The sequence below is a fragment of the Microtus oregoni genome, unplaced genomic scaffold, assembly GCF_018167655.1.
Source record: "Microtus oregoni isolate MIOR12 unplaced genomic scaffold, Mior012 000054F_ref0000373, whole genome shotgun sequence".
Taxonomy (NCBI): domain Eukaryota; kingdom Metazoa; phylum Chordata; class Mammalia; order Rodentia; family Cricetidae; genus Microtus; species Microtus oregoni.
In genome coordinates this window covers 2,103,934-2,125,001 of record NW_024543830.1, presented here as the reverse complement: position 1 = coordinate 2,125,001, position 21,068 = coordinate 2,103,934, and the positions used below count along the sequence as shown (strand labels likewise).

The 21,068-nt window shown below is 43.9% G+C and overlaps 1 protein-coding gene across 3 annotated transcripts in view; it reads left to right on the top strand.

Annotated features, from left to right (window-relative positions):
• LOC121437835 (phosphatidylinositol 4-phosphate 5-kinase type-1 alpha) overlaps window positions 1–20,863 on the top strand; it is a 42,151-nt gene extending 21,288 nt beyond the window's left edge. For 2 of the 3 annotated variants that reach the window (XM_041637898.1, XM_041637897.1), the window contains exons 3-15: window positions 3,340–3,420; window positions 6,208–6,338; window positions 7,427–7,544; window positions 7,721–7,873; window positions 8,452–8,751; window positions 11,800–12,005; window positions 12,985–13,068; window positions 14,726–14,774; window positions 14,988–15,072; window positions 16,054–16,200; window positions 16,713–16,842; window positions 18,734–18,779; window positions 19,373–20,863. In XM_041637898.1, the coding sequence (XP_041493832.1) occupies window positions 3,340–3,420; window positions 6,208–6,338; window positions 7,427–7,544; window positions 7,721–7,873; window positions 8,452–8,751; window positions 11,800–12,005; window positions 12,985–13,068; window positions 14,726–14,774; window positions 14,988–15,072; window positions 16,054–16,200; window positions 16,713–16,842; window positions 18,734–18,779; window positions 19,373–19,375 (1,533 nt within the window). In that variant the 3' untranslated portion in view covers window positions 19,376–20,863. The remainder of the gene's footprint in view (window positions 1–3,339; window positions 3,421–6,207; window positions 6,339–7,426; window positions 7,545–7,720; window positions 7,874–8,451; window positions 8,752–11,799; window positions 12,006–12,984; window positions 13,069–14,725; window positions 14,775–14,987; window positions 15,073–16,053; window positions 16,201–16,712; window positions 16,843–18,733; window positions 18,780–19,372) is intronic. The other variant, XM_041637899.1, reaches the window with a different exon arrangement.
• Window positions 20,864–21,068: the final 205 nt, after the last annotated feature.

The following is a 21,068-nucleotide window of genomic DNA, read 5'->3' as shown; positions in this document are numbered from 1 at the left end:
ACTGGCTGTTCCTTTAGAGGCCCTGAATTTAATTCCCAGCAACCATATGGTGGCTCACAACCATCTATGGAGGAGTCTGATGTCCTCTTCTGGCATAAAGGCATGCATACAGGTAGAACCCCCACACAAAGAAAACAAACAAATAAATAAATCTTTTAAAAAAGAAAATGATAAAATATCTTAAGTAACTTTATGGTTTTGTGTTGGGTTATATTTGAAGTTGTCTTGAGCTGTATGTAGGCCATGGGTTAGACATGGCTATGATTTTCTCTTTGCTTATGTCTTGGAGAGTTAGATAGGATCCTCATGTGTGTGAGCTAGTTCCAGGACAGGCTCCAAAGCCGCAGAGAAACCCTGTCTCGAAAACAAAACAAAGCAAGAGTACAAATAATTGTAGACTAGGGCACAGGGTTTAGTGCAAAAACCACACTGTACAGAAAAGTCTGAATCCTCCAGCTTCACTGACTCCGATACTGAATGTGTTTTCTTTACATTCCTCAACTTCTCCTGAGTCTTTTTAGAAACTTTCTGGGTCTGTCAAAGATCAGTATGTGTGGTCTCTACTGGTAGTCTGGGATCATCGTCCAGGTCTTTTGCAGGATCCCTCCCCTCCTGTTTTTTTTTTTTCTTTTTGTTTTGTTTTGTTTTGTTTTTCGAGACAGGGTTTCTCTGTGGCTTTGGAGCCTGTCCTGGAACTAGCTCTTGTAGACCAGGCTGGCCTCAAGCTCCCAGAGATCTGCCTGCCTCTGCCTCCCGAGTGCTGGGATTAAAGATGTGTGCCACCACCTCCAGGCTTTGTTTTGTTTTTTGAGACAAAGTTTCTCTGTATCTCTGGCTGTTTTGGAACTCACTATGTATGTAGACCGGTCTGGCCTCAAACTCAGAGATCTGCCTAATTCTGCCTTCAGAGTGTTGGGATTAAAAATGTGTACCACCACTCCCAGGCTTTTTTTTTTAAAATAGTGTATATGTATGCTTGGTGCACGTGCATATGTGGGAGCTCTATATCCGTGTATGTGTAGAGATGGGCGATTGTCAGGTGTCTCTGTATACACGTATACGCAGTGTAGATGCTCCTCCACCGCATGTATTCAGACAGAGTCTGTTGCTAAACTTGGAACTCGGCAACTGGGCTAGTCAAGCTTGCCAGCCTGATCTGGCAGTTCTTTCTCTGCCTCTCAAGTGACAGGATTACAGTGGACTGCCACAATTATCTAGCTTTTTACAAGGGGATCTAAATACTGGTCTTCATGCTTAAGCTGCAGGCTCTTTACTTGCTGAGCCAACTCTGATACATTATCATATACATTGATTTTTGTTTTTTTTGTTTTTTTTGAGACAGGGTTTCTCTGTGTAACAGCCCTGGCTCTCCTAAAACTCACTCTATAGACTAGGCTAATCTCAAACTCACAGATATTCACCTGCCTCTGCCTCCAGAGTTCTGGGATTAAAGGTGCGTGCCACCACCCCCAGTTATAATATCTTATATTGATCGAGTATATCTTTTGTTTGTTTTTGAGTTTTACTGGAATATTTATTTACTTAATTTTGAGGCAGGGTCTCAGTTAACCAAGTCTAGCCTTCCACTGTTCTTTGTTTAAGGCCTCTGAGTGAGGCTGGCTTTAAACTCCAGAGCCTCTGCCTCCCCCCACCTGAGTGTTGGTATTACAGGCATGTGCCATCACGCTGGGCTACTCACCGACTGAGCAGGCACTCTCGCAGAGGAGCTGTATGCCTGATCTTTGTTTCTTTTCTGGAGACAGTTTCACTCTGTACTCAGGCTAGTCTGGTATTGACTGTATAGCATGAGCTAACTCATAACATTGGGTAGTACCCTGCCTCAGCCTCCCATATATTGGGATTGTGGCTATATATATACCTGTCTTTCCTATGCAGAGTATTTTCAATTTGCCATCCTTCCCCCACATGGAGATTTCCTAGCCCCTCCCACCCTAGTTTTGTTTTACTCCTGTACTTGTGTCAGGGTTCAGAATCTTGGAACTGGCACTTTTTCCCTTAGATTTGGGGTTTTCTTTTTTTTTAGACTATCTTTCAAGTCTTTGAAAGATATACTATATATACTTCTTATTGTTTTAGATATTATTTTAGACCTCATATAGCTTCAGACTCGCTATGTGACCAAGATTGGACTTGAACTTCTGGTCATCCCACCTCTATCCTCCCAAGTACTGACTGGGTTTTTCACTACCATGATCACTTACCCTGCTCTTATATTAAGGGCCTTGATTATCAGGTTCTGACGTTGTGGCATACTGTTTTCACTAGTCTTGTCCTCTGGTTTCCTAACTTGGTGGATATTAATGACATGAAACGTAACTTGGTGATTGTTGTACCAGCATGTAGACCCCTGGGAGTAGTTAGTTAGAGTCTGCTCTGGTGGCTTTGTTCCTTTTCTGGTTCTGGAGCTGTCATACAGAGTCTCATATATACCACAGTCTCTTCAAGGCTGATTAGACGGCCTCCTGTAAAACTTTTGTTTCCTTGTTTGTGTTGTGTTTGAGGCAGGGTTTCTCTGTGTAGCGCTGGCTATCCTGAAACTTACTCTGTAGACTAGGTTGACCTCGAATTCAGAGATCTGCTTGCATCTGCCTCTCAAGTGCTAGTGTTAGTCTTGTGCCTACTTGTTTTTATTACTCTTAAGTTTTTTTAGATTTATGGATTTTACTTTGATTTGTATGAATGTTTTCCCACTTATGTGTACCACATGTGTGCCTGGTACCCATGGAGGACCAAAGAAAGTGTTGGGTTCCTCTGGACTGGAGTTACAAGTGGTTTTGAGTGGCCAGGTGGGTGCTGGGATTGAACCCAGTGTCCTCCCGAAGAGCAGCAGACATTCTTAACCTTGAACCATTTCCCAACCTCCTGGTTTGTTTGGGGGACAGAGAGTGGGATGGTTGTTTATTTTACTTGTATAAATGTTTTCCTAGCATTTATGTATATGCTCTTCTGCATGCCTGGTGCCCAAAGAGATCAGAAGAGGACTTCAGATCCCCTGGTGCAGGAGTTAAGGGGCTTGTAAGCCTGGGGCCTCTCTAAGAGCAACAAGTGTCCTTAACTACTGAGCTATGTTTCCAGACTCATTATTTTTATATACTATCACTTTAGCTGTTTATCATATTATGTGGGAATGAGAAACTATTGTCTTTTTGGGCTTTTGAGACCGCCACAACTATGTACCACAGGTTAACATTTAGCTCACTGTGTAGCCTAAGATAGCCTTGCACTAACAAGTTAACTCATCCACATCCTCCCAAATGCTGGGGTTATAAGTGTATACCACTACTTGGCCATATGGTAATTTTGATTCTTTCTGTTTAGGGACCTTATGCCTCTGTCATGCCTGTCAAGAAAATAGGCCACCGAGGTGTTGATTCTTCTGGAGAGACTACATATAAAAAGGTAAGTCTGGACAGACTAGATGGAATGCCTTACTTTGATAACACACCAGAGGCAGTACTGTTACCATGTTGGTTTTTGTTATAGTTTGCTCTTTTTGAGATGGTGTCTCATTCTAACACTGGGTGGCCTGGAACTCACTTTGTAGTTGAGGCTGACCTTGAACTCCTGGTAGTCTTCTTAGCCTCTCAAGTGCTTAGATTATAGGTGTGAGCCACCAGGTCTGGCCAGTATTGTTCTTTTTTGTTTGGTTGGTTTTGGTTTTTCAAGACAGGGTTTCTCTGTAGCTTTGGAGCCTGTCCTGGAACTCACAGAGCTCTGCCTGCCTCTGCCTCCCAAGTGCAGAGGTTTGCACTGCCTGGCGTGGCTAGTGCTGTTCTTGATACTGCTCTCTACAAACCACTCCATTTGGTTTTCATTGTTATTTATTTATTTGGTTTGTGGTTTGGTTTTGTTTTATTTGAGACAAGGTCTCTCTATTTAGCCTTGGCTGGCCTGGAATTCACTGTGTAGACCAGGCTGTCCTGGAATTTACTCTGTAAACCAGACTCACCTTCCTCTGCCTCCTGAATGCTGGGGCTTAAGGAATGTACCACCACTGCCATTTATTTGGTTTGTGGTTTGGTTTTGTTTTATTTGAGACAAGGTCTCTCTATTTAGCCTTGGCTGGCCTGGAATTCACTGTGTAGACCAGGCTGTCCTGGAATTTACTCTATAAACCAGACTCACCTTCCTCTGCCTCCTGAATGCTGGGGCTTAAGGAATGTACCACCACTGCCTGGCTGAATTTATTATTATTTTTAGTATTATGCATGTTTTGTCTTCATGTATGTCTGTGTACCACCACATGCCTGGTGCCCAAAGAGGCCAGAGAGGGTGTTTGGGTCCCCTCAAACTGGAGTTACATAACAGTTACAATTGTGAGTCACTATGTGGTTGTTTGTGCCCTCTGGAAGAGCAGCCAGTGCTCTTAACTGCTGAGCTATTGCTTTTCTGATTCTTCTTTTTTTTTTTTAATATTTATTTATTTATTTATTATGTATACAATATTCTTTCTGTGTGTATGCCTGAAGGCCAGAAGAGGGCACCAGACCTCATTACAGATGGTTGTGAGCCACCATGTGGTTGCTGGGAATTGAACTCAGGACCTTTGGAAGAGCAGGCAATGCTCTTAACCGCTGAGCCATCTCTCCAGCCCCCTTTTCTGATTCTTCTTAATTTGAAATTTTAGTCTCAAGTTGCCTGGTATTACCAAGCAAGTCTGTGCATTCTTTCTTTTAGGTTTTTCGAGACAGGGTTTCTCGGTAGCTTTGGAGCCTGTCCTGCAACTAGCTCTTGTAGACCAGGCTGGCCTCGAACTCTCAGGGATCCACCTATCTCTGCCTCCCGAGTGCTGGGATTAAAAGCATGCACCATGGGGCTGGAGAGATGGCTCAGTGGTTAAGAGCATTGCCTGCTCTTCCAAAGGTCCTGAGTTCAATTCCCAGCAACCACATGGTGGCTCACAACCATCTGTAATGAGATATGGCGCCCTCTTCTGGCACGCAGGTATACATGGAGGCAGAATGTTGTATACATAATAAATAAATCTTTAAAAAAAAAAAAAGCATGCACCACCACTGCCCAGCTCCGCAAGTTTGTACATTCTAACAATGGTGATTTGCGAAGTGACTAGAAACCAGTCTCCGGTATCCTCAGTCCCACAGTATTAGATTCCTTCTGACCAGGGTACTGCTTGCATGTGGTGCATAGACATACATTCAGGCAAAACACCCATACACAAGTTAAATTTTTCATGTGTGATAGTTTTGTGTGTGTGTGTGTCTGTCTGTGTGTCTTTGTAGTCCTGGCTGACCCGAAACTCTTATGTAGACCACCCTGGCCTTCCAGTGCCCAGAGATCCATCTGCTTCTGCCTCTCAAGTGTTGGAATTAAAGATATACACCACTATTCCTGGCTGTATTTCTTTTTTAATAAGAGGGTTTTCATGGCTGCCTTTAATCCCAGCACTCAGGAGGCAGGCAGATTTCTGTGAGTTTGAGCCCAGCCTGGGCTATAGAGTGCGTTCTAGTAGTCAGGGCTACACAGAGAAACCCTGTTTCACAAAATAAAGCAAAAGTTTTTTTGTGTGTTTTCACTACTTTAGTGTTCTTGTCCTTTCAGAGGACCAAAGCTTTTCTAAGTATGCAGTCAAATCAGAATCTGTTAATTTTCATTACATTCTTTATCAGATGACTCAAACGTTTGGAGGGGCCCAATACAAAATAAAAAGGCAGATAGTAGTAATATGAAGCTTTTCCCTAACTGAGGCCGGCACAGGTGGTCCTCCCTGGGTACTCTGGATCTTTACTGTTCCTAATCATTTCTAGGTTTAACTGCCAAGTGGAGGGTTGGGATAGCCTAAATTCTATCTAAACTTTTGGAAGGGCCTTTGCTTTCAAGTGTTTTTTCTTACATTTCCATCACGAGTTTTGTGGGTTTGGTTGATTGGTTTAGTTTCTTAAGACCAGGTATAGCTCGAGCTGATCTAAATTTGTTTCTTGTCTTAACCACTTAAGTGGTAGAATTCCAGATATGTTCCTCCATGCCCAGATGTTTCCTTGGTCATTTTTGGTATGGTTAGGCTTTTGTTTGTTTGTTTTTCTTTTAGGGGATTCAGAGTTGAAATACAGGGTCTTTGGCCTTGAACTTCTCTGTTCTGGGATTATATATAGGCTTGTGCCACCATGCCCAGACTTTGGGTAGACTTGATATTACAACATTTTCTGTAATTTCTTTACTGTTTGTTAGACAACTTCATCAGCTTTGAAAGGTGCCATCCAATTAGGCATCACCCACACTGTGGGCAGCCTGAGTACCAAGCCAGAGCGAGATGTCCTCATGCAAGACTTCTACGTGGTGGAGAGTATCTTCTTTCCCAGGTACAGAGGTCAATACACAGTAGGACTTTCATCAAATCAACCTCGGTAATTTTAAGGGGTCTAGTCTAATGTGTTAGTCCTTAACCTTGTTATAAATAGGGTAAATGGGACCAGACAGTTTAGAGAGCAGACTTTGCTGTACCTCTGGTCAATGGAATGTCTTACATAAAAAAACCAAAGGGCTTGAGAGATTGCTCAGAGGTTAAAAGCACTGGCTGCTCTTCCAGTGGTCTTGAGTTCAATTTCCCAACACCCACATGGTGGCTCACAACCATCTATAATGGGATTTGGTGCCCTCTTCTTGTGTTTAGGCATATATGCCAGAATATTGTATACATAAATAAATAAATCTTTTTTTTTTTTAAAAAAAAAAAACAAAAACCATAGTAAGGCTGGTGAGATGGCTCAGCAGGTGAAGGTAAAGCCTGACGACCTGAGTTTGCTTCCCAGGGCTCACATGATGGGGATAATTGCATCCTGTCGGTTTTACTCTGACTTAACACATGTACCGAGGCATGTATGCGTCGTGCGTGCGCACGCACACACTCTGAATAAATGTAATCTAATAAGTTTTCAGAGCTGGATAGATGACTCCGTGATTTAGAACACTTGCTGCTTTTTCAAAAGACCTAGGTTCATTTCCTGGCACCCACATTTTGGCTCACAAATCATTTGTAACTCCAGTTCCAAAGGATTTGACACTTCTGGCCTCCAAAACCACTAGGCAGGTTTATGGTGCACAAGCGTGCATGTAGGCAAAACATTCATACACACAGAATTAGTTGCGTTTGGTGGTCCCATTTGTGAGGCAGGAACCAAATTGATCTCTGTTAGTTTGAGGCCAGCCTAACTATGGATACATAATGAGACCCTGTCTCAACAACAAAACAAAACAAAAAAACCCAAATAATGTAAGTAGTCCTATGACTTACTCTCTTTTTTACCTTTGTCCCATAAATTAATTCATCTTCATCCCCCTTGTGTCTCTGAGATGTATTGTTAGGCATCCCTTTCAGCATCTGCCCAGGGTAAGTTCCATGGGTATTGGTGTCTGGCAAGTTAAGATTTCTTTATATTCAACCTCACAGTGAAGGGAGCAACTTGACACCGGCTCATCATTACAATGACTTTCGTTTCAAGACCTACGCACCTGTTGCCTTCCGTTACTTTAGAGAGCTGTTTGGCATCCGGCCTGATGATTACTTGGTAAGTTTCTAGTCACAGAACCTGTGATTCTAAGATCCAGGGAATATGGCAAGAGGAATTTCCCTCTTCCACCATCTTGCTTTAGTGTTCTTTTGAATGAATGTTTATCTGTACCTAAGTTCTGTGGTGGGCAGGCCCTGGCTTATCTGGCCCTTAATGTCTTCTTTTATTTTCAGTACTCCCTTTGCAGTGAGCCATTGATTGAACTCTCCAACTCTGGAGCTAGTGGTTCCCTCTTCTATGTGTCCAGTGATGATGAGTTCATCATTAAGACAGTCCAGCATAAAGAAGCAGAATTTCTGCAGAAGTTGCTTCCCGGATACTATATGGTGAGTGGGGAGCACTGGCGAGGCTGTCCTCAGCAGTACCACTGAGGGTCGTAAAGTTAGGGTCTGATCTTACTTAGAGATAAAAGTCAAGACAGACTTTTTTTTCCCCTTGGGTGCTTTTGTTTTTTTGAGATAGTATCTTTCATGCTGGCCGTGATCATCCAGCTTCTGCTTCCCAAGTACTGGAATTATTTGTGTGTTGCCACCAGCTAGGTTTAAGTGGTGCTGAGCATTGAACCCTAGGCTTTGTGAATGCTAAGGTAGCAAGCACTCTGTCTGGTGTTTTGTTTGTTTTGAGACTAAATCTTCTTGTGTAGCCCAAAGCCGTTTTTGGGTTCCTGAATCTCCCGCTGCCCTCTGTGGTATCAGGATTATAGGCAACCACCACCTTGCCTGGCTTAATACTATTCTTTCTTTAAACTCTCTTAGATGCCAGGAGAGATTCTGAACGAATATGCAGGTCAGCACATTTTACCTAAATCCCTTGCAGAGCAAAGGAGCAGTAGGTAGCAGCTTTCGCCTTAACTTTCATGAGAATCAGCTAACTTGCTCTACTGTTTCTTCCTTTTTTGCCTTAGAATCTTAACCAAAACCCCCGAACTTTGCTGCCTAAATTCTATGGACTATACTGTGTGCAAGCAGGGGGCAAGAACATACGAATTGTGGTGATGAACAATCTCTTACCTCGGTCAGTCAAAATGCATATGAAATATGACCTGAAGGGTTCAACTTATAAACGGCGGGCTTCTCAGAAAGAACGAGAGAAGCCTCTTCCCACTTTTAAAGACCTGGACTTCCTACAAGATATCCCTGATGGTCTTTTTTTAGATGCTGACATGTACAGTGCTCTGTGTAAGACTCTGCAGCGTGACTGTTTGGTAAGTTGCTATATTTTTCTCTATTTCAGACACAGAAATCATTGAAAAACCTTGCTGGGTGACGGTGTCGTACACTTTTAATCCCAGCACTTGGGAGGCAGAGGCAGGTGCAGGCGGATCTCTTGTGAGTCAGTTTGAGGCCAGCCTGGTCTACAAAGGGAGTTCCAGGACAGCCAGGACTATTACACAGAGAAACCTTGTCTTGAAAAACTGGGGGTGGGGGGGTGGGAGGGGGAACACACACACCAAAAAAAAAAAAAAAAAGAAAAACCTCTGATTCTCTGCATTTAGTCTATGGGAGGTGGAACTCTGATCATTTGCTCTCTGTGTTCTGGGCTGCTTTTATTATTTTGTTTTTTATTCTGGGGAATGTATATGTGTGTGTGAGGGATTCAGTTGTACTTTACCTTGTGAAGCACAGGCTCTGTCACTTATGTAAGGGTATATGCTTGCTTGTGTGTGCACTTGTAGAGGCCAGAGGTCAGCAATGGGAGTCTTCCTTGATGTCACTTTCTTTTTCTCACTGAACCCAGAATTTACCATTTCAGCTAATGTGGCTGACCAACTAACCACTGAGATCTGCCTGTGCCTTCCCTCACAGTACTGGGGTCATTACATGTGTGCTCTCTCATGCCGTGCCTTTCTGTGGGTGTTGGGGACCCAGACTCAACTCCACATGTTTGTTCAATGAGCACTTTTCCCGCTGAGCCTCTCCCCACCCCCAGATGGCATTTTAGATTACTTTTACATTAGCTCAATGCTGGACCTTTCCATTACCTTTGTTATTTACCCTCTCCACCTGGGCTCTCTGCGTGTGTGTGAATGTGTATGTGTAGTTCCTTGTTGAAATAGCCTAGCATTCGTAGGAAAACTTTTATCTTAGTTGTACTGCAGAGTCATTATTCCTTAAATTTTGGTCTTGCATGCCAAATCCAAATTTATATCTTAAAAATTTGAATGCTGTTATCACTACATAGCTGTACACTGGCTTTGCTGATTTGTAATGTTTTCTAAATAAGCGATTTTCAACCCTCCTAACGCTTTGACCTTTTAATACATTTCCTCATGTTGTGGTAACTGCAACTATAAAATTATTTTTTATTCATAACTGTAATTTTGCTACTGTTACGAATCATAATGTAAATATCTGTGTTTTCCCATGGTCTTAGGCGACCCCTGTGAAAGGGCTGTTCAACCTCCTAAAGGGGTCGTGACCCACAGGTTGAGAACCACTTGTCTAGACCATCAGCATTACTCATTCTGTCTCCTGTTCTTCCCAGCAGGCATTTCATTGCCTCTAACCTCCAGCTGATCCTCCTGACTCTGTTTCCCTAGTTTGGGGATTAAAAGTAAAAGACATATGCCTAGCTGTCTAAACCTCTCTCCCTCTCTCTTTTGTTTTTTTGAGACAGGGCTTTTCCATGTATCCCTGACTGTCCTGGAACTCACTGTGTACACTAGGGTAACCTCAAACTCAGGCCTGTTGATACTGGGACTAAATGTGTGTGTGCCACTATCGCCTATCCCTAAACCATACTCTTAGCCTCCATCTCTCCACCTTGTTTCTCAGCAGATGACTACCTGCTCAACTAAATGAGTCGATAGCTGTTGTAACTTACTCAGACAGTTGTAGCCACCACTCCTCATCCATCTTCTTTCTTCTTATCAATGGCACCCTTGGTTGAACAGCACTGTCAGAGTAAGCCATGGGAGCTAATGTCATCCTGTGGTAGGGAACAGAACATGTTAACAGACTGACAGATGCCATCCAGGTCCTTGGTGTGATGCATCATGCCTGTCATTGTCAGCCTCTTTCATTGGCCACACCTGCGTGTGCGTTTTATCTCAGTGGTCTCAGGCTGTACGTCCTTGTGCAGGAGGTGTACTTCTTTTTTTTTTTTTTTTTTTTTTTTGGTTTTTCGAGGCAGGGTTTCTCTGTGGTTTTGGAGCCTGTCCTGGAACTAGCTCTTGTAGACCAGGCTGGTCTCGAACTCACAGAGATCCGCCTGCCTCTGCCTCCCGAGTGCTGGGATTAAAGGCGTGCGCCACCACCGCCCGGCTGGAGGTGTACTTCTTACTCTAGACTTTTAATTATAATGGTTTTTCTTACTTTATTTACTTGGTCTTGTTTTTAAGACAGGATTTCTCTTTAGCTCTGTGTAGCTTGGCTGTCCTGGAACTTGCTATGTAGACCAGCCTGGCCTCGAACTTACTCAGATTCTTCCACCTCTGCCTCCCAAGTGCTGGGATAAAAGATGTGTGCCACCGCCACCTGGCTCAGTGATTTTTGTTTAACCTCCTCTGTGGTCTTCTGTCATGTAAACATTTGTACTGTGTTGCTGTATTGTGCTTATTTTTAATATTTCAGTAAATGTTGAGCTGAATTGAAGCTGATTGTATTAAGTCCCTCTACAGATCTGCTCTCACCCAGGTCTGTCATGCAGTGTACTTTTTCCCCCTTGGTTTTTTGAGATTGGGTCTTAGGTAGCCCAAGCTATCTTTGTCTTCTCTATATAGCTATGGATGACCTTGAATTCCTTGTCCTATCTTCATCTCCCAAGTTCTGAGTTTGCAGGTTTAGGCAGTACTAGGAGCTGGACTTAGATAAGATGCCTACCTGTTGTTAGAAATTCCTTACAGTAGAGATACATAGTCCTTGTTCATGGAAAAAGAGAATGTTCTTTGCATAAATGTCAAAATGAACTAAAAAAAAAAGTTGCACTGGGTACTCTCTGTGGTGGCTTGGGCCTTAATTCCAATTATGGGGAACTTGGTGAGACCATAACTCAAAATTTAAAGGGTAAAGGGAGGCTGGAGATATAGTTTAGTGATATATGCCAGAGGCATGTAATCAATTTCTAGTACTGCAAAAATTGTTATTACTATTCAGCAGTTAATATTACTCAAATGGGAGAAAGGTAAGAAAAGGAGTGTAACTAAAGACTTACCAGAGTGATACATTCTTTAAGAGCAAAAACTGAGCCTATGGTTATCTCCCTTGTCAGAGTCCTGATACCTCATCATCGTGCTGTGCTCTCTCACCGTTAGGTGCTACAGAGCTTCAAGATAATGGACTACAGCCTCCTGATGTCAATCCACAATATGGACCATGCCCAGCGAGAGCCCATAAACAATGAAGCACAACACTCAGTTGACACTCGCAGGCCAGCCCCGCAGAAGGCTCTCTATTCCACAGCTATGGAATCCATCCAGGGCGAGGCTCGACGGGGTGGCACCGTGGAGACTGAGGACCAGTGAGTGGGCTTGGGAGAAGCACCTTTCACACATATCCTCACAGTACTTTTTCTCGAAGGCACCTTCTTCTGGAGAAGAGCAGCTTTGATCCCTCAGTGAGGCCAGAGCATTAATGCTCGTGGGGCCATTGACCGTTCTTTTATAAGGATATAAGAGGGGGAAAATAAAAGAATATGAGGAAAGGAAAACGTCTGAATTTGCAGTTCATGTGAGAAAGAGTTGCCTAAGATTAAAATGCCTACCCTGAGAAGCCGAGGTGCACATTAGGATTTTGTTTTGTTTGTTTTTGTTATTTGAGACAGGGTTTCTGTATAGCTCTGGCTGTCCTGGAATTACCTCTGTAGACCAGTCTGCCCGAACTCAGAGATCCCCTTACTTCTTCTGGATTTAAAGGCGTTCCCTACTACCACCCAGCTCACATAGAACTTTGGGTTTTTTTTTTTTTTTTTTTTTTTAGACATTTTCTCTGTGTAACAGACCCTGGCTATCCTGGAACTCACAGAGCTCTGCCTCCTTGAGTGCTGGGATTAAAGACGTGCACCACAGCCTGGCTCACATTAGAACTTTCATCACAGCTTCCTGTAGGCCTCTTTGCGGAGGCCTGGTACTGCCTTGGGTTTATAAAATAACTATGGCTATGAAAATTTTCAGATGTTTCATTTTTTTAGGTGTCTTATAACATGACTGCCACGAAAAGTATCCTAGTGGGAACAACTTAAGATAGAAAAGAACCAGCATGTTTGTTTTTATTTGGGGACTAGTTCCAAAATTGCTGAGTAGTCGTGGTTTCCGTCTCTTTGGAGCTATGTGAAAGAAATGGAAGGAGATAATCACACATGATTCAGAGGGGCTTAGTCTGGAGATGTGTCAGTTATATTTAGCTTCTAGTTCCATGTCCAGGTTTGTCTGGAGGTTAGGAGAAGCCTCTAGCTGCTACTGAACAGACTTTTCTAATTCTTATCCTTTTGCTTTCTCCAGCATGGGTGGCATCCCTGCCCGGAATAACAAAGGGGAAAGGCTCCTGCTTTATATTGGCATCATTGATATTCTGCAGTCCTACAGGTGAGGGGCGTGTGTATCACAGATTGAGGAGAGGACACATTGAGATGTGGCCACTCAAGGTTCTTTATTTACTTATTTTCCTTTGGTTATTTTAAGACAAGTCTGGCCTTGAGCTCAGAGAGATCCACCTGTCTCTGCCTCCTGAGTGCTGAGATTGAAAGTGTGCACCACTGCCACCCCACCTTCTATTTTTTTTTTTTTTAAATTTCCCTTTCCTATTTTATAAATGTGTTTTACCTTGGTCTATGTATGTGCACCCCTTGGATGTCTGGTACCCATGGAGGTCAGAGGAGGGTAAGTCACCATATAGGTGTTGGGAACTGAACCCAGATCCTCTGCAAAAGCTACAAGTGCTTTTAACTGCTGAGCCATCTGTCCACTCCCCAGCATACTTTTAGATGTGTGCGTTTTTCTTTTCTTTTTTTTCTCTTGAGACAGTGTTTGTGTAGCCTGGGCTGCCCTAGAATTCCCTCTTTAAACCAGCTGGCCTCAGACTCAGAGATCTGCCTGCTTCTGCCTCCCAAGTGTTGGAATTAAAGGCCTGTGCCACTTCTGCCTGCTTTAGATGTGTTCTTTCTGATGCAAGAACAGTGAGTCACAGGCCGGTTACCTTTAGGTTTTAAGCGCTTTATTCCCTGGCTTTTCTGGCTTACCGCCTCTTCAACATGATATATACTTTCTGTGGATACCGAGTCAGTCCTCAGACGCATAGGGCAGAGCACTCCATCTGCCCTGACTCTCTGTGAGAAACCTGGGGGTTGAGTCATCCTCCATACAGGGAGACAGCTGGGAGCACGTTCTCATTTCCACAAGGGGAAGATAGGGTTTCTGTATCTACAAGCCTGTGACAGTGGAGTGGGGATGAGGGAGGAGCTGCAAATGGTCCTGACATTGCAGTACTAAAGTAGACTGACTGTTCAGTATTGATATACCCATTATTATCACTAAAATTTTGTTACACCTATTTATCTATTGTGTGTCTTTGTGTATGTTTATGCCACAGAGGACAACATGTGGGAGTAGGTTCTCTCCATTTTGTGGATTCTGGGGATTAAACTCAGGTTATCAGAAGTGTTAGCAAGCACCTTTATCCCCTGAGCCATCTCACCAGCCCTCTTACACAAGTGTAGCTATACTCCCTCAGCTTTACCCTTCTATTCTTTTAGCTTTCTTTTCTTTTTTCTCTTCTGGTTCGTTGGTTGTTCTGAGTTTTGTTTTTGTTTTTCAGACAGGGTCTCACATGTAGCCCAGGCAGACCTGGAGCTCACGATAATCCTCTAGACCCAGTCTCCCAAGTGCTTGGTTACAGGCATGTGCTATTATTACCTAATCCTGCCTTTCCTTTACAATTAATTAATTTTGTTTGGCTTTGCTTTTCCAGCAATTGAACCCAGGGCCTCATACATGTTGGCAAGTGTTTCATTACTGAACTGTCCTGCTCATTTAATTGGCTTAGCTAGAAACAGCATTGGTCTCTGTGTGGAATAAGTGCTACCATGGTAGTTCTTCGGAAAGCCAGTGTACCACAATGGGTATACTTGCCCTGTGTTTATTTTTTTAAGGTTCTCTGATATCATGGTCTCTTAGCCCTTTAAAATAAGTAATTGTAATGGTCTTTCATTTAAAGACAATGTGTGATACACATTTTTCTTGGCAGGTTTGTTAAGAAGTTAGAGCACTCTTGGAAAGCACTGGTACACGATGGGGTGAGTATAGCAGTTAGCTAAAGGACTCCCCACATCTCTATTTCTTTTGTCCCCTCAAGTGTACATGTGAATCTATGTATTATTCATTTCTTATGTGTATTATTCATCTCATTTCTGGTAGGGTTTCAGTGTAAGGGAACAAGGCCCTTGGATGACACAGCCTCTTTCTGGGCCTTTCTGTTTAACTCTGTAGTCATCTCTTCTGTTCAACAGGACACAGTATCAGTGCATCGGCCAGGCTTCTATGCTGAGCGGTTCCAGCGCTTCATGTGCAACACAGTGTTCAAGAAGATTCCCTGTAAGTGGCTTCTACCAGATGACCCCCCAGTGGCTCCCTTACCCCAAGAGATGGTGGGCAGGACACCTCTGTCAGGGAGCTGCCAAGGCCAGAGGCCTCTCCTGCTCTGCCTACATCCTGTGAGCGCTGCTTCTCGTCTTTGTGTCAGTCACTGTCTGTCCCAGTCGTTTCCGCGTTGCTGCTCCCCCCTGGCTCTCCCTGCATGTATCGCTGAGGTGAGGGCCATTTCTGGGGATTGTGGGACTGGAAAAAAATGTGTAGCTGTCACTGTAGACTTTGTGACACAGGCTCGGGTGTCTAAAACAGACTTCTGTGTGGAAAGAACAGGCAAGGATGTTAGCAGTGTTCTTAACTTTCCTTCCGTGTCCAGGGACCAGGAACTATCCGGTTAGTTCAAGTGGTTGAAGCCTTGTTGATGACTGCTGAAGGAGTTTTTAGTCTTTCCCCTCCGCTTTCTTGATACACGATACCAATTTTTTTTTTCAAATTCTGTGTTTTGAACTGGCAGATTCAAGTCTTCCTCCTTTGCTGTCATAATAGGCATCAGCTGTCCCTTAGTGAGGTGAAGAAGGCGTAGACATCACAGACAGGCTGTGAGGCCCAAAATCAGAGTGAGCCCCAGTGTAAATCACAGTGCTGGGTGCATCAGGACTAGGGAGGGGTAGAGATGTGCTGTCTGTACTTTTATTGGGTGATGCTAGTAAAGAACAAGTCCACTCCATCAGTGAAGCCGAGCAGAAAGCTGTGTTCATGTCGCTTCGTCTTAAGTTTTCTGTTTCTTTCCAGAGTGAGGTGACTTGTCTCTTCTTCTCCTAGCAGTAGTACTCTGTAGGCTACCTTTTCTGACATTAACCCCATTTTCTGTCTTTGCTTGAGAACTACTTTGTGTATGTGTTGGGGATACTAGCAGTTGTATCTTGTCTGTCTTGGTGATGGTTTCTGAGGTGGGTGCTAAGTAGGCTCTTTCTTTCCCTTTTGAAGTGAAGCCTTCTCCTTCCAAAAAGTTTCGGTCTGGCTCGTCTTTCTCTCGGCGGTCAGGCCCCAGCGGCAACTCCTGCATTACTTACCAGCCACCGGTCTCTGGGGAACACAAAGCACAAGTGACTACAAAGGCCGAAGTGGAGCCAGGTCAGCGCCAGGGCTGGGGTCCCCTTTCATTTGGACACTCCCTCCCTTCATCTGAGGTCTCATGTTCTCTGGCCAGGACTCTACTCCCCGTTTCTATGCAGTAGAAACTAACTTGCTAACTTGTCTTGGTTTTTTGTTTTCTCCCCGAGACAGGGTTTTCTGTGTAGCCCTGGCTGTTCTGGAATTCACTCCATAGACCAGGCTGGTCTCAAACTCAGATCCTCCTGCCTCTGCCTCCCAAGTGCTGGGGCTAAAGGCATGCGCCACCATGCTCAGCTGTTTGTTTGTAGACGGGTTCTCACTAGCTCAGGCCCTGGTGGAATTCACTGTTTGTAGCCAAGCTAACCTCAACCTCATAACCCTCCTTTCTCAGACTCCCAAGTACTGGAATTACAGAAATGCACCACCACGCCCCTCTAAATCACTACATGTTTTCCCTGTATTTCCCTGACTACATACTATCCTTTATTTATTGACTGATTTCTTGTTTATCGATTTTCTTTTTTTTCCAGATGTACACCATGGGCGCCCTGATGTCTTACCTCAGACTCCACCTTTGGAAGAAATCAGTGAGGGCTCACCTGTTCCCGGTCCCAGTTTCTCACCTGTAGTTGGAGAGCCTTTGCAAATATTAAATTTGAGGTTGGTTCTTTTTTGGCCTGTTACTTTGTATAATCTCTCTCAGGTCCTCAGAAATTTTCATTTGGATGATTTTCAAGAGTCTGTGCTGGATGTTGTAGTGTGCTGGGGAGGCAGAGGCAGGCGAATCTCTGTGAGTTCGAGGCCAGCCTGGTCTACAAGAGCTAGTTCCAGGACAGGAACCAAAAAGCTATGGAGAAACCCTGTCTCGAAAATCCAAAAAAAAAAAAAAGAAAAGAAAAAGAAACATAACTGGGTATTCTGGGGCGGAAAGATTTCTGAGTTCAAGGCCAGCCAGCATTATAGAGTGAGACCCTGCCCCACCAAAACCCCACAACTTTTATAAGAAATTTTTAACTCTGTGTGTGTGCGTGCGTGCATGTTTGGGTAGCAGCCTCTGTGGTCTCTTGTTGTTTCCTTTCTATAGCTAGCTTTCTTCAGAGCAAACAAAGAAAACCTTCATTCAAGAAGCAGCCACTTAGCCGGCCAGTGTTGGTCCTTTAATCCCAGCACTAGGGAGGCAGAGGCAAGTGGATCTATCTCTGAGTTCAAGGTCGGCCTAGTCTACAGAGAGAGTTCTGGGACAGCCAGAGAAACCCTGTCTCAAAAGAACAAGCCACCATATTATTTTTTAACTTAGCCTCAGAACTGACATTTTTGTACCTCTGCTGCATCGTATTGTAAAAGAAAGTCTCTGAGTGCAGCTCACAGTGGAGACAGGAGACAGGTCAGGAAGCAGATAGTTCTGGGAGCAGCTTTGGAGATCACCTTCCATGTGGACAGAAGGGAAAACGGGGTCAGTGGAAGTGCTTTAGAGTAGTACTACTGTAGCCAGGCCGGTGGCACATGCCTGTAATTGTAGCACGTGGGAAAGGGAAGCAGGAGAATCAGGAGTTTAAATCACCCTCATCTACATGGAGACCATGTTTGAAAAAACAAACAAAAAATCTAATTAAAACAATAATACTTATAAATGTATTAGCTTCAGGCCAGTGGAATGGCTTAGCCTCTAACGGTGTTTGCCCTCAGGCCTGATGAGAGTTTGACCTTCAAAACCCTCATGGTGTGAAAAGAACTGATTTTGTGGCTTGTCCTCTGACCCCACTCCCCAGGCATGCTGTGGCATGTGCTAGTTCGCGCGCTTGCTCGCGCTCGCGCGCGCTCGCTCTCTCTCTCTCTCTCTCTCTCTCTCTCTCTCTCTCTCTCTCTCTCTCACACACACACACACACACACACACACTCCAAATGCAAACAGTTTTTAATCTTGTAACTTCTTTTTTGTTTGTCATTTTGTAGTGCTGGTGATTGAATTTAGAGCCTGTTTATGTTAGGCACTAAGCATTATACCACCATGCTCAACCCAAAGCTCTCTTTGCATGTTTGAGTTCTTAGATAATAACTAGACTGCTAAGATTCATTTGCCTCTGCCTCCTCCATGCTGGGGTTAAAGGTATTTGCTACCACCTTTGACTTTGAATCTTGAAACAGTATTTCATAAGGTTGCCCGGAATAGCCTTGAAGTCACTCTGTAGCCACACAGACCTTGAGCTAGCAATCCTCCAAGTAACTGGAATTGTGTGCATGCTTAAATTTAGTAGCTTCTTAGGTCTTCTTTTCTGTGGCATTAGTCAATCCTTCCACTGTGGTGTGGGTTCCATGGATTAAACTCAGTGCTGCCGGGCTTGAGCAGCAGGCTCCTTTTATGAACTGAACCATCTCTTCAGTTGTGTTTTGTGAATCTTAAAAGACATATGAAGAGGCAATATAATTGAGATTGGATGTGCTGAGGGTGGAAGCCAGGGTTTTACATGCTGTACATGTTTCTGCTACTTGAGTACACCCACAACCCCTTTGTCTTCTAATTCTCTGCCTTTTCTCTTTTTCTCCTTGTTAGTTCAACCTTGGAAAAGCTTGAAGTTGCAGAGTCAGAGTTCACTCATGTGAGTACCTGGGGTCTATGGAAGGCGATTGCTTGCAGGGTATAAAGTGGATCACTGATGGAGCATAGCAAAATGTTGATTGGGAAATATTGGTATACCCTTGAGCCTTGCTTTTAAAAGGCTTTGTGATCAGGCATGATGGTACATACCTTTAATTCCAGTACTTGGAAGACAGAATTTAGGGCCAGCCTGGTCTTTCCAGGCCAGCCAAGGCTATATAGTGAGATTCTGTCTCCCCAAAATAAAAAGGGTTGTGGTTATAAAACCTCATACTTGTAGCAGGGCCTGGTGGCGCACACCTTTAGTCCTAGCACTCAGGAGGCAGAGGCAGGTGGATCTCTGTGAGTTCAGGGACAGCCTGATTTTATAGAGTGAGTTCTAGGAAGGCCAGAGCTACACAGAGAAACACTTTGTCAAAAAAAACCAAAAGCAAAACAAATAACAAAAACCAAAAACAACTTCATACTTTGGAAGTGGAAACTAAAAACAAAAGGAAAGAAGTCAATTTTCTAGTTAAGATGAAACAAACTTGATTCTGTTCCTGCCTCCTGTCTCATGTTTCATGGTCAACTTCACATTCTTTCTCTTTTCAGTGAGCAGTGAGCCTGAGAAGACCTGAAACGAGATTCTACTATCACTTTGATTCCAAGATGTCAGCCCTTGCCCCAGGAATGCTGAGTCGTCTTCTTGGTCATCAAAAGAGGAGAGAAGTGTGGAGCTAGCAGGGCTCTCCAACACTGTTCTCCCCTTCCTCTGGGCATTAGTGCCTTTGACAGTTGAAGACAGCAGTGTCCCCACCGCTCCAGAATTGGGTGGCATGAATTTTCCCCGGGCCAGCCATGGCCTATGTAACTGAATATTTTTCACACCCCATTCTCTGTGTGGAGGTGGGGCTGCTGGATGAGGTGGTTTTCTTCTTTTCACCTTTCTCCTGGAGCTGGACTCTTACTTCCTCAGGACAGACTAGCTGGACATGGTTCCACCTTCGCTCTTCCCTCTGGTCTTTGAGAAGACCCCAGTGATTTTTTAAAAGGCTTTTTGGGGGAGAGTAAGGATGATCCTACTCCCAGCCTTCTTTCTTCCTCACAAAAGGAAAAGAACAAACAGCACATGTTGTAAATTCAAGTCAGTCTCAGATAAAAGCTGTAGAAGTGTTGAGAAGAGCCCTAGTGTTTGAAGTAGAAAAGCTGTGCCCCGCCAGCAGCTGCTATCCTCCCATACTTAGGGCCAAGGGAGCAGTGAGGGGCATGGCCCCCTGCACCCTTTGTTAAACAATGGGGCAGCCTTGTTAGGAGAGTAGACCTTCTCAGCAGGGCTCTACTCACTGCCAGGTCATACAGTTATTACTATTTTGCAATTTGAAATGTATTCTAATAGTTTTTCTAAATATAAAGAATTATCAAATGATTTTAGACCATTCTCCAAAGGAGATTTCTTTGTCCTTCCCTTATTTCCAACAGTATTCTGCTCTTTGTGGAGCTCTGGTGGAGGGGGACATTTGTGTCTGTGTAACAGGCAGTCCGTATCTATGCGGTTAGAGAATATTTTCTTAAACTCCTGGGGAGCCACAGACTTCCCTCAGTAGGGTGATCGCCATGTCACCTGACCTGCCCCTTGCTTTGTTAGAGAGCTGGAAGTGGGGTCTCACAAACCCTCTCCTCTCCTGCCCGGCCTGTGGGGCGGTGCATGGTGTTGCAGGCAGGCTGTTGAAATCCCACGTTGTTACTTTTCCAGTCCGTCCTACCTTGATACCAAGTTAGCCTACCCCTAAGTAACTGTCTATATTAGACACCCCCAGCCAGTTTCTGGCTGCCTGTCTTTGCTGCCATGTTCTTTTTTACAAGAAGGAAAGAATTCTTGCTATTTTTTTTTCATAATTTACTATTTATGATGTATTTAAGTGTTGTATTCAGGACAAAGTTCTGTAAGGGGTGGGAGGGAATATTTGAGGGAGGGCTTGGATTAGGAAAAGGACATGGGGTGTCAACATTTTTATGGAGTGTTACTATTTGTCTCTTCTTTGTATTGTTGAAAATGACAAATGCGATATAAAGGAATAAATACCTGGTTTTCATGTATTAAAATTCTATCAAATACTTGACCCATTTTTAAATATTTTGACTACCCTGATAATGATGGTTTTATTACATTTTCATGCATGTACATAGTGTGCATGATCGTTCTCACCTCCCTTGTTGCCCTGTCTTTAGAGCTGTTTGTTATGGGCTTAGTTGTTGATGCTAGGGCTAAACCCAAGGAGAAAGAACTTGTGCCTGATTGCTGAGCTGC